The sequence below is a fragment of the Huiozyma naganishii genome, chromosome 12, assembly GCF_000348985.1.
Source record: "Huiozyma naganishii CBS 8797 chromosome 12, complete genome".
NCBI classification, from domain to species: domain Eukaryota; kingdom Fungi; phylum Ascomycota; class Saccharomycetes; order Saccharomycetales; family Saccharomycetaceae; genus Huiozyma; species Huiozyma naganishii.
Genome location: NC_035933.1, coordinates 22,813 through 35,196, shown reverse-complemented (window position 1 = coordinate 35,196; position 12,384 = coordinate 22,813). Strand labels below are relative to the sequence as shown.

At 46.4% G+C, this 12,384-nt stretch overlaps 5 protein-coding genes across 5 annotated transcripts; 2 read left to right on the top strand and 3 right to left on the bottom strand.

Moving 5' to 3' along the window:
• Positions 1 to 993: 993 nt before the first annotated feature.
• ACT1 (actin) lies at positions 994 to 2,602 on the top strand (the record flags this gene model as incomplete). The annotated part of the gene is made up of 2 exons (XM_022610614.1): positions 994 to 1,003; positions 1,485 to 2,602. 2 exons carry the CDS (start codon positions 994 to 996, stop codon positions 2,600 to 2,602), a joined length of 1,128 nt encoding a protein of 375 aa, XP_022466893.1.
• A 278-nt stretch (positions 2,603 to 2,880) lies between these two features.
• Positions 2,881 to 5,691, bottom strand: PET309 (Pet309p; the record flags this gene model as incomplete). The annotated part of the gene is made up of 1 exon (XM_022610613.1): positions 2,881 to 5,691. One exon carries the CDS (start codon positions 5,689 to 5,691, stop codon positions 2,881 to 2,883), a length of 2,811 nt encoding a protein of 936 aa, XP_022466892.1.
• Positions 5,692 to 5,978: 287 nt separating this feature from the next.
• On the top strand, positions 5,979 to 6,440 carry FYV7 (Fyv7p; the record flags this gene model as incomplete). Its single annotated transcript, XM_022610612.1, has 1 exon — positions 5,979 to 6,440. One exon carries the CDS (start codon positions 5,979 to 5,981, stop codon positions 6,438 to 6,440), a length of 462 nt encoding a protein of 153 aa, XP_022466891.1.
• A 142-nt stretch (positions 6,441 to 6,582) lies between these two features.
• MEF1 (Mef1p) lies at positions 6,583 to 8,874 on the bottom strand (the record flags this gene model as incomplete). The annotated part of the gene is made up of 1 exon (XM_022610611.1): positions 6,583 to 8,874. The coding sequence occupies one exon, from the start codon at positions 8,872 to 8,874 to the stop codon at positions 6,583 to 6,585; it is 2,292 nt and encodes a 763-aa protein (XP_022466890.1).
• A 229-nt stretch (positions 8,875 to 9,103) lies between these two features.
• RGR1 (Rgr1p) lies at positions 9,104 to 12,337 on the bottom strand (the record flags this gene model as incomplete). The annotated part of the gene is made up of 1 exon (XM_022610610.1): positions 9,104 to 12,337. One exon carries the CDS (start codon positions 12,335 to 12,337, stop codon positions 9,104 to 9,106), a length of 3,234 nt encoding a protein of 1,077 aa, XP_022466889.1.
• Positions 12,338 to 12,384: the final 47 nt, after the last annotated feature.

Genomic DNA, 12,384 nt, shown 5'->3' with positions numbered 1-12,384 from the left:
GTATCGTACCGAACACCACTCCCTCTGTGTACAGATAGTACCTGGGGATCCACCGTGAGACACCCATTACTGTGAGATGGTAAAACACTCAGACAGCGAACTACACGCTTAAATCCCAGTGCATCTAAGAACTCTCACTCGAACTACATCATCTCATCTGCTCTACTACAGTGACGGAAAAGACTCCATTCTAGGGCCTGTTTCCCATTACCCGGAACGCCTTGCTTTCTTGCACAGTGAAGGATAAGCATAGCATTATTGTCTATATACAAGTTGGCAGAGTTTGCATCTCAAGTGCTACAGCAGTACTGTCAATCGTATATTATGGCTATCGCTGGCTTTTACTTTCTAGAAATGAACACATTATTTACAATTGCGATGCCGAGGTGCAACTGTAGAGGTTGATAACGTGGATCGAGTTATGATCGGCCGAGTCGGGGAGACCCTGTTGTTATAGCATCTTCAGCACGTACTTAGCACTATCCTGTCACGTGACTGCGGAATCGAAAATCGTCAGATGCGGAACTGCACGTGACAGGATAGTGCTAGGAACACACAGGAGTATTTGCCCAACCGGGGTAACAGTGACAGTGGTGGGCGTTCTCTGAGACTGTGCCAGTACTTGCAGTGCACGCTCTGTCCAAAAGGCATATAGATATATGTGCTATGCTTTGTCTCTACTGTGCAAGAAGCAAAGCACTCCGGGTAGTGGAAAACTGCCTAGCTGAGAAGTTCAGTCCCGCACCAGGTCTACCGTAACACGTAACACCCGGGCTCAGGCACGTGACCCAGGTGTTACCCCGCCCTTTTCCAGCTTTTGGTAACGCGGTGTCAGGAAAAAAAATTTGTTTCGAGTTTCGAGAAAAAAAACAACAACGCAACTTCTTATAAAAAGAGACTTACTGGTTGGAACCCGGTCACTACGCAGTTTGCCTCGGTTTGTGAATAACACCAAGTGATACAAAACAATCGATAGATCTCTTCGCGTAAAAAATGGATTCTGGTATGTTATATTTTGCTGTTTGCTGCTGCTGTCGTTTTCCCCCGCCTGACTGCCTCTAATACTCGACTGCCCTTGGCCTCGCCTCAGCCCCCCCCCCTTTCATGATCCGGTTCTCGAAAGTCGTTTGATGCGCTGTATTTTATGGGGAAGTATGCCTGGCGTCTCCCTATAACACACAGGGCCACAACTGGGGTGCATGGTGGCCGTGGTGGTGTTGGTCAGGCTGCAATTGGTGTTGGCCCCCCCCCTCCTCTCTCTCCCTGTGTATGCTTCCCAGGAGGCGTTCACGTGCGTTATTTTTCATTTCGTGGAAAGTGATATGGAAGTATTGTGGATCGGAAGGAAGGTGCTACCGACGACAGTTATGTTTCTGGTTGAACCGTTTACTAACAACCCTCTTATCAATACTTTTTTCACACATACATTGCTTCTTGCTCGTGTGATTATTGTTTGGTCCCCCCTCCCCCCCTTTTCACTTCAGAAGTCGCTGCTTTAGTTATTGACAATGGTTCTGGTATGTGTAAAGCCGGTTTCGCCGGTGACGACGCTCCAAGAGCCGTCTTCCCATCCATTGTAGGGAGACCAAGACACCAAGGTATCATGGTCGGTATGGGCCAGAAGGACTCCTACGTCGGTGACGAAGCTCAGTCCAAGAGAGGTATCTTGACTCTACGTTACCCAATTGAACACGGTATCGTCACCAACTGGGACGACATGGAAAAGATCTGGCATCACACCTTCTACAACGAACTGAGAGTCGCCCCAGAGGAACACCCTGTCTTGTTGACCGAAGCCCCAATGAACCCAAAGTCCAACAGGGAGAAGATGACCCAGATCATGTTCGAAACTTTCAACGTCCCAGCTTTCTACGTCTCCATCCAGGCCGTTCTGTCGCTGTACTCGTCCGGTAGAACCACCGGTATTGTGCTGGACTCCGGTGACGGTGTCACTCACGTCGTCCCAATTTACGCCGGGTTCTCCTTGCCTCACGCCATTTTGAGAATCGACTTGGCCGGTAGAGATTTGACCGACTACTTGATGAAGATCCTTTCCGAACGTGGTTACTCTTTCTCCACCACCGCCGAGAGAGAAATCGTCCGTGACATCAAGGAGAAGTTGTGTTACGTCGCCTTGGACTTCGAACAAGAGATGCAAACCGCTGCTCAATCTTCGTCAATTGAAAAATCATACGAATTGCCAGACGGTCAAGTCATCACCATCGGTAACGAAAGATTCAGAGCCCCAGAGGCTTTGTTCCACCCATCTGTCTTGGGTCTAGAATCCTCCGGTATCGACCAAACCACTTACAACTCCATCATGAAGTGTGATGTCGATGTCAGAAAGGAATTGTACGGTAACATCGTCATGTCCGGTGGTACCACCATGTTCCCAGGTATCGCGGAAAGAATGCAAAAGGAGATCACCGCTTTGGCTCCTTCCTCCATGAAGGTCAAGATCATCGCCCCACCAGAGAGAAAGTACTCCGTCTGGATCGGTGGGTCCATCTTAGCCTCGTTGACCACTTTCCAACAGATGTGGATCTCAAAGCAAGAATACGACGAAAGTGGTCCTTCCATCGTCCACCACAAGTGTTTCTAAGCAACTAGTGACAGCCGCAAGGGACGGGCACAGGATCTGCCCGCTTACCCCCTTCATGCTCGTATTCTTCTTTTCTTTCTGTCCCATACTTTGGATAAGATCACTATCTAACACTTACCGTTTATACATTGTATAGTTATATATACCGTATTATCTAGCACTCTTGTGTGTTAGATAAGAAACGGATTATGTATCTTATGCTATGTATATTTGAAGATTATATTATAATACGTAAAGTATCCCGCAATCCTCTTTGCTTGATAATATTACATTTATATTTACATGATTAGTTTTCTATCTATACGCTTGTTCGCCTTCAAATCTCGCATGAATTCAGGATGACTGTTTAGAAGTTGGGTAGTAACGGGTCCCTCCCTCAAAAGGTAACTTTTCATGAAATATGGCCGATCCCTAACAAGTTCACGTAACTGCGCGTCCAAGTCCTCAAGGGATAAAAGATACCTATCGATATTGTCACACACTCTTTGGAACACATCGCTCTTCACGTATAAACTTGGAACGAATTTCCCCTCACGGGAGACTTCCCTCACAAACTCCGACCGAGGTGATATTTTTGCCAGTAAACGATACTTGTGGATCAAATTATACCCATGTACCAACTTATCATCGAGATACTCGATACAGTACGGTATTGTGGCCGGATCAGAGGAGAGTGCCTCCACAATACAGTTCCACGACTTATTGTCTATATTGAAACCCGATGTGAGCAAGTATTCCACCAATTTAGGTAGTTCGCCCAACCGGCCTATGGCACGGAGGTACTGTACTTTATAGGAAAGCAACCCTACAAATATCCCGCCAAGTTTCTTGTTTGGAATAGTAGACGATGGTAGTTTTGCAAAATCGGATAGTTGCTGTGTCAATGTATCCCAGGCATCGGAGAAGTTAACCCATTGCTCCAATTCACCGTAGAGTACAATAAGTGACCTTGTCATTGTCAGACGGTTGGTCGAAGATTGCGCCTCCTTGGAGTTTAACAAAATTTCGTTGTATTTATTGAAAAGCTCCAATGCCACTTTAGGATTATATTTGGTCGCAATGGCACGGATCGGCCATGCAAATATCGAGGGATGCAGTTTTTGAGGACCAGTCAATATCATATCACCAACCATAATCCTACTCATCAACGTATCTAGAAACGCTAAGGAACGACTTAGATCGGTTTTTTCGTATAATTCCTTCTGGAAAGTAGCTTTAATAAGGAAGAACAACACTTTCGAGTTCAAAGGAACATCGTTTTCCAGCATTTGGTCATAAACACCAAGCATTTGATCGTAGTTCGACTGTTTATCCATCTCCTGCAGCAAGAGCTCGAAATGGGTGGGTTTTGGAGCCAAACGAGGATGTTTTAGTAACTCGTCCAGAGTCAATTTTGCTCGAGAAAAGTCCTTTTCAATATCTATCATATACCTCATAAGTTCCAAGTAAAACGCAGCGTCTGTTTCGTGGTTCTTCTCAGCTATTATGTCCATGATTTTAGTACACTGACCCGCTTTCTTCATCAGAATATTTGCTCGCAGCGCTTTGGTGTAAACCCAGATGATATTTTCAGAGTGAGTGCGTTCCAGTCTATCAATATGCAACTTGAAAAATCTTATTGCTTCATTCGGCAACCCACTTTCAATGTAAACGTCCATCAAAGCCGCAATTGAAACTGGCGTGGGCTTAATTCTGTAGTGGTCAGTCATAACACTGAACAGTTCCTGCGCGACCAAATGATTCGTGAACCTAGAACACATCTGGATCATAACAGCCAAGTGTTCTTCTGTGATTTGAGACTTTGCTGTGTCAGAAATTGTCTTCAGCAGTTTTAAAGCTCCCTCCATGTTGTTCAACTGTTTATGAACTTTGAACATGATGAGGTACGTCATCTCTGTGGGCTTGATGCCGTACTTTTCAAATAATTGGAACTGTGCAAAGCAAGAAACAAAAGCACCCGAATTGTAATATGCTAAAAGCAGGGATTGTAAGATAGAGTAAGTTGGAGTCATTCGCCTCCTTAACATTTGCTTGTACAACATCTCTACAGAGTCTAACTCCCCCTTCGTGGCCATGGAAAATATAACGACCTCGTAATGATGAATATTGGGCAGTTTGCCGATCCCAAATAGCGCATCAAACTGTGTCCTCAATGCAGACCAGTTACTTGTACGCGTGTGTGCCAAAAGCAGGTAGTCAAATTGCAAATTATTATGGTGTGCATTTGGGTATTTTGAGTAAACATCTTGAATCTCCATGTATTTCGATTGATAATTATATGATCTCATGATGACGGTCAGATCCTGTGGGATGATTGGGAAATCGTGGTCTACTTTGTAATTCCAAATGGTTTCTGCCGTTTTGAAGTCTCTGCAATACTGGAGCAAATTCAATAATGTGGATGCAAATTGGGAGGATGCAGCAGCACCAACGAGTTCTGTAACTTTATCTAGCGACTGAAGCAGAATTTGTGTAGCAAAGCCATCCTGGTTCTTTTCTTGTATGAATATTAGCAAATGTCGAAGTAGTATTCTGTTGTTCATGTAGTCTACCATTTCACAAGTACCATTGAGTAGTTTGGTCCATCGGCACCACTTCACAAAACCTTCAACTATGCTGCTCGCGTTTGTATAGTCTCTGATTAGATGTTTGAAAGCAGTAGCTATTAGTTCCACAGCCCTCCTCTTGTGAGTGATTGATAATTGAGAGATAATGGAGGCCATCACGCCATCCAACCTGACCAGCTGCTTCGTATAAATCAGAGAGTGTATGAGCCAATTCAATTCGTTCAGTGCAACATCACCCTGCAGGGACAAAGTCCCCCGCTCAAAGAGCAACCGGTTTGCAAAAGTGATCAGACTGGTAAACTCTCCTCTCGCGAGTAGAAATTCCCAAAGCTCTTTCCTCGCTACTATTCCTGGCCTTGGAGACCCGCCCTGGAGTAAAAGATTCCCGAGAGTAGTAATCTCTGGGCCCAAAAGAGGTGCAGTAGACGGCTTATCCAGTATCTGCAACGCTTTGGGGGAAACCCTGGCCAGATTTCGTGATTTAGCATACTGTTTCAGGGCAGAGACAGCATACTGTCGCATGGCCTCATATAAAAAAGGTAGAAGGATGCAGACAAAAACCAATAGTGGGCAGAGATCAGGACCTGAGAGTGTAGACCAGAGTGAGATTGCTTGCCCTTTGCGACCCTCACACAGAGGCTACCTTCGGTCTTGCGCATCACAGCGCAGCAGCGAATAGAAAATATATATAAAACAGTAAATATTGAAATTTTTTTGGATACTATTGGAGGTCATCTCATTGCGATTGCACTCATTTCTTCACGGTTAAGACCGCTAAGCAAGCTGATACCATCACATATATTTTGAGAATGCCCACCGAGAAGCAGCAGAGGAACAGGAAGAAGTTTACGCGGGAGTACAAGGTACGGGAGATTCAAAAGAACATCACGAAGAAGACCCGGTTACGGAAGAACTATTTCAAAGCGCTGAAGGAGGAAGGGTACACTGTTCCCGAGAAACCCGAACACGATGCTGACAAAACCAAAGCGAATATACAACGCATGAAGCAGGAGAAAGTGTCGCAGGGGAAGATGAAGTTTGACGAAAAGAAGGAAATGAAAAGGCAGCGTCAGAGGTCGAAGAGGGAGGAAGAAGAAGCTCGGAGACAGAGGCAACTGGACAGGTTGAAGGAGTCCAAGGCGAAGCATATTGAACGTGAAAATAGATCGAAAAGATTGACGCAAAAGACGAGATCCGGACAGCCTCTCATGGGCCCCAAGATTGGCGACCTTTTGGAAAAGATCAAAACAGACGATACCTACACTGCATGATGAGAAATGCCATGACACACTTCTATGTACATTATCAAAACACTCGGGATTTTCATGTGAGCATTTACAAGGTTTCCTTTATATGTTATTTACATGTATTACTTTACATCTTATCATTACCACAGGAAGATTCGGCAAACGATTACTTCTTTTCGTGCTTCTTCTGATATTCTTGAATCAGCTGTTTCTGGATATGAGGAGCCGTTGGAGCGTAATGGCTGAATTCCAAGGAGAACTCACCTTTACCCTGGGTTGACGCTCTCAATGAAGTTACAAAACCAAACATCGAGCTCAACGGACACTCCGCCTTCAGTGTGAACTCGTCGTGATTGTTCTCCGTGTCCTGGATGACAGCTTGCAGTTTGTTCAGCAAGCTGATGACGTTACCTTGGAACTCGTTTGGCGACGTTACAGACACGTTCATTATTGGCTCCAAAATCACAGGGTTGGCCTTGGCAAAGGCTTGACGAAACGCCGCGATCGTAGCAGTCTTGAAAGCAAGTTCATTGGAGTCAACAGCGTGGATCGCACCGTCATTGATAAACATTTTCACATTCAAGACCTTGTGTCCTACCAGAGGACCGTTCTCACATACCTCATCGAAACCCTTATGACAAGCTGCCAGAAACTTCTCTGGGATAGCACCCCCGATAATAGCCGTTTCAAAGACATTGCTCTTGGAGTCGCCCTCCAATGGAGACAAAGTACCGGCAACCCTACCAAACTGACCTGCACCACCAGACTGTTTCTTGTGCGTGTAGTCAAACTCTGCAACGCTGGTTATCGATTCCCTGTATGCAACCTGGGGCTTACCCGTGACACACTCAACGTTGTATTCACGCTTCATACGCTCCACATAAATCTCCAAGTGCAATTCACCCATACCGGATATAATGGTTTGTTTAGACTCTGGGTCAAATTGAACCCGAAATGTGGGGTCCTCCTTTTGGAACCGGTTCAAGGCTTTAGAAAAGTTGGTTGAATCTGTGGTCTTGGGGTTTATAGACAAGGAGACCACAGCGTCTGGAACAAACATCGAAGACATTGAGTACTCGACAGTCCCGTCTGTGAACGTATTACCAGAAGAACAGTCAATACCGAAGGTAGCACAGATTTCACCGGAACCAACCTCGTCAACATCCTCCATATCGTTGGAATGCATTCTGACCAACCTCGACACTTTAACCTTCTTGCCGTTTTGTACGTTTGTGATAAATGAACCCTTTTTAAGTTTACCTTGATAAACACGGATATAGGTCAGTTGCCCGTACTTACCTTCTTCTAATTTGAAGGCCAAACCAACAAATGGCTGCTGCATCGATGGGATTAAGTTGACCTTGGCTTCGTCATGAGTAATATCCAATGCCGTGTTCAACACCTCAGATGGGTTTGGCAGATAGTCCACAATAGCATCCAAGACTGGTTGAATACCAGTATTGGCCAGCGCAGACCCCATAAGCACAGGACTAAACTTTCTTGCAATAGTTGCTCTACGAATAGCCGATTTAATCTCTGGAATCGTGGGTTCCTTTTCATCAAGAAATATTTCAGCCATTTCGTCGTCGACATCCGCTAGTGTCTCAATCAAAGTCTGTCTTTTCTCCTCTGCCAACTGTTTCAAGTTCTCTGGGACGGGTCCTCTCTCGATGGTCTCACCATTATCGCCCTTATTGTACAGCGCCTCCATGTTGATGATATCGACTACACCTTCCAAACTGGATTCGTTACCAATGGGTATTTGCAGTGCAGCAGCAGGAATTTTCAATTTCGTATTTAGTTGCTCGACAGCCCTGAATGGGTCGGATCCCATACGGTCCATCTTGTTGATGAACGTAATTCTGGGGACATTGTATCTTCTCATTTGATTATCAACTGTGACTGTTTGGGACTGAACACCGGAGACTGCACAGACAACTAGTACAGCACCATCCAGGACTCTCAACGCACGTTCCACTTCAATAGTAAAGTCTATGTGCCCTGGGGTATCGATCAGATTGAAGTGGTAATTTTGCTTATCTTTGTCCCAAGAACAGTACGTGGCTGCCGACTGGATAGTGATCCCCTTCTCTCTTTCTAAATCCATCGAGTCCATCTTAGCACCGACATTATCCCTACCTCTGACCTCATGGATCGCCTTAATCCTCCCTGTATAATACAAAACACGCTCGGTAAAAGTGGTCTTCCCGGAATCAATATGTGCAGAAATCCCAATATTTCGAAGCGTCCGAGCAGTAGAAACATCTGCTGGACTCATCTTCTCTGACATCTTGTCCAGGACCGCTTTCTCCTCCTCGTAGTCAAACTGACGGACAGTGGACGCATGTATTCCCCTTTTCAAAGAAAGGCTGCCCCTCATGGAGGCCGAGAGAGTCGTTTTAAGAGACAGCACCCCCACTTTCCCGAGCACTCCAACACAGTTTGGTACTACCAACATTCTTGGATCTTTCCTGAAGGGTCAGTGTCGCTCGCAGTTGACCCGTGTAGCGCCAACTCCGAAACAGAGAACTTACTAAAGCCCCAGCTGCCACTTCCTCTCTCTGTATATATATTTTCCATCTTGAAACTCGAAGATCTCAGCCGTTCAAACACGTTACTGCCGGTTAGTCCGCGAGGACAACTGTTACATGGTTTATACATAGTCTATACGTTGTGCATACGCGAGGTCACACAACCCCGTTGAGGTCTGTGTTGCTGTCCATTCTCAGGATACTGTGTATGTCCAGAAGGATGGGCCCGACATCTGCCGCGTCGCATGCAATCCCATCGAGAAGCCTTACTGCTTTCGGATACTTTGTGTCGACAGTGGCAGGCTGCTGCTGCTGCTGTGGATGTGGATATTGCTTCATGTCCAGCATAAATATTTGGTTGCGGATAGCGTGTATCAGTGGGTACGCCGGAGATTTTGCAGTGACGTGTTCCTCGCGCGAAAAGTGTATATAATACTGCATCTTCATCCTGTTGTTGTGGCACACGGACTTCAATTCGATTATAACGGTTATCTTGGTGCCGCTGATCGGGTTGTGGTACACTAGTTGGTACTCCCTCAGACTGTGAACGCCAAGGTGTATCTGTGTGAAAGTTGGTGCCCCTTCATCGCTCGTGTCGTCTTCAGGTACAAGCACCTTCTGTAGAGTAGAAAAGAAGGAGGACGTGAATTGCAAGTAGTGGAAGATGAAGTGGTAATCTACTTTGCCCGTGTTGATCAGCGGTTGGATAATACATTGCGGGTTGGACTTTGCCAGCTCGATGTCCAGGTTTTTCACCGTCGAGTCACTCGTAATAATGGTTATGGTACAATCTGCCTTTTCGGACGTATCATGAAGGTACTTGAATGCAATCTCATTTGGCTTCAGGGCAACAATTTTAAACCACTCGGAGGCAAAATTCTTATGCAGTCTCTCTACAACATCCGTCAAGACGACCAATTGCATCAGTTTCTTCCTGAATGTAGCCAGATCAGAGATAATGTGACTCAAATCACTAAATTTCTCATCCAAGTAAAATGCCAAGGGATCCTCAGGAACAAAATGTATCAGCAGATCATTGCATTGGACTTGTTTGATCATCGTGTCCCTTTTAAACCTGGCGTACAAACGGGTCTCGGACTTGGCGTAGTTGATTCTCATGAACATCGAGTTCTCTAGGATCCCATTGAGTGCTTTAGACCCCTCTAAGAAAGATTCTAACTCTAGATCGATTATTGAAGTGTAGTCCTCCTTGTTAGCAGCGACCGAATCCATGTCCAAGTCCCCCTGTTCGTCCTTGATCTCGCTTTCCTTGACAATGTAGTCTGGTAGTAGATTACTCACAACGTCTGCGGAGCATACGTGGTTGCGAATCTTCAGCTGGTTCAAAGAATCGATCAACGTATGGTTGACGATTCTGTGAAGGATTGTCTTCTGCAGAGACATGATCTTTTGATACGTCAGGGCCTCTAACTTATAAGAGGTGACACCTGACTGATCCAGGTAAGATAAGTGCCATTTATTCTTCTGGGAAACGATCTTCCCCATTCTCTTTTCAATGACGCAGGATGAATCCGAGGAGATGATTGTGAGTATCAAATACCAGTTTACTGGCCAGTTGGGCAGGCAGACAAACAAGTCGAATTGCAATAGGGATCCCGCCATGCTCTTGCCGTTGGTGAGCCCCAACTCAGTAGATTCAGTGTCGGCCGTTTTCATTAGTTGCGTTGGGATCAGATTTGGCAGTTTTATCGACGAGTTACAAATCCAACCTGTCTTTTCGAACATGTTTTTTAGGATATGCGTAATCTTGTCCAGTTTCAACTGGAGTAAAGTTCTCGTTAGTTCCTCTGGAGAATCCGCTGCGTTGATCTTCTTTGTGTACGACGAGAGCAGTGAGCTTGGATTTTTGAAGTAGAACAATCCTGTGATGAGGTCGATCTTCAGCTGTACGGGGGCGTTTGATATGCACGTTGTGGGCACCTGCAGGAGAAGCACGTTCGGGTCATCCTCATCGTCCTCAAATATCCCCCTAGACAACAGTTCCGACTTAATTAGGTTTGCGTGGTTGAACATGATCTCGTCAAGGATGGACTCCACGTTCCCGAGGATCCGCTTGTACACCGTGGGCATTCTCATGGATTTAAGTTTTGTTGCGTCGTTGTCCCACCGCAGGACAAGCATCTCCGTGTACCTGTCCACCCCGATAGTGTATTTGCCTCTGTTCCCCATCTTTGCGTTGAGCCAGTACCTCCCTGAGATAATGCTCTTTTTCGCGTCGTACGAGTGAACGAGGTTTCCCCCCGAGAATTTAACTGTAGTTTCCAAGTTTGTCAGTTCCATGTGAACCATGTATAGTTTCAAAGTGAGCACATACTTGTGGAGGAACTTGTACAATGCGAAGAACGGTTTGTCGCTTTTGCGGAGTAAATCGTTAATCAATTTCTCCAGTTTGCGTTTGTTTAGGGGCAAGTAGTTTGCCGTCTTGTGTGCCGCTGCCGTGTTATCATCCTGTGCCGTTCCGCCGTTGTTCATGTGGTCCCCAGTCTTGGAGTCCCTGTAATGGAACAACAAGTCGAGGTCGACGAAGAACAAGGGCGCATGGCTGTCTATCGTGGACAACTGGATTTCGAACTCGTCCTGAACAAAAATGTATATCCTTCCGTTGGCTATTCTGTAATCTTTGAATTGTGTAGGCAAGTCCATGAGTGCAATCTTGATGGAAACGGTCAAGTTAAGATCCTTGAGCCGCTGTAGGATCAATTCTGGCGGGATTTCGAGCGTCTGTTTCTCTCCACTCAACTTGAAGTTGTGCGTTGGCAAGTTAGGCCTCCCTAGGCTGAGTACCTCCAATGCGGTGACGAGGTCGACGTTGGGCAGTTTTGCGTTCGCCATTGACGCGAGCGTCCCCTTGAGCGCCCATATACAGTTGTTCACGGACACGTTTGTGTTTCTAAACCAGTTGAGCAAGTCAATGAGCACGTTGAAGTTGTTATCCTTGATTGTGCGTGCCCACTTCACCAGGACGTACAAACGTAGAAACTGGTTCCGCAAGTAAATGATCAATTGAAGGAAATTGACTTTGCGAAGCAACGTGCCCTGCTCCGGCGAGGAGTGAACGTTCGTCTTCATGTACTGTACAATCTCTTTGATCGTGAACACGGTCAGGTTCCTGACTATAACCGCCAGGGAAACCTGGTTGATCTCGACGTGCGGGAGCGGCGGCGGCACCGCCTTCACCCCCGACACCGCCCCCACAGTCTCTGAACTGACCTGAGAGACCTGACCCTGCACTGGCCCGCCATCAACAGACACGCTGTCCGAGGGACTGCGCAACTGCGGACTCGCGGGGAACCGCTCGCCCGGAACCCCCGCGGAAGACCGCACCGCACCGCCCTCCAGCACCTTCCCACTCTGCAGCTCAGTCGACATTCGCGCTCGCCCAGCTACCTCTCTCACAGCCCCACAGCAACAACCAA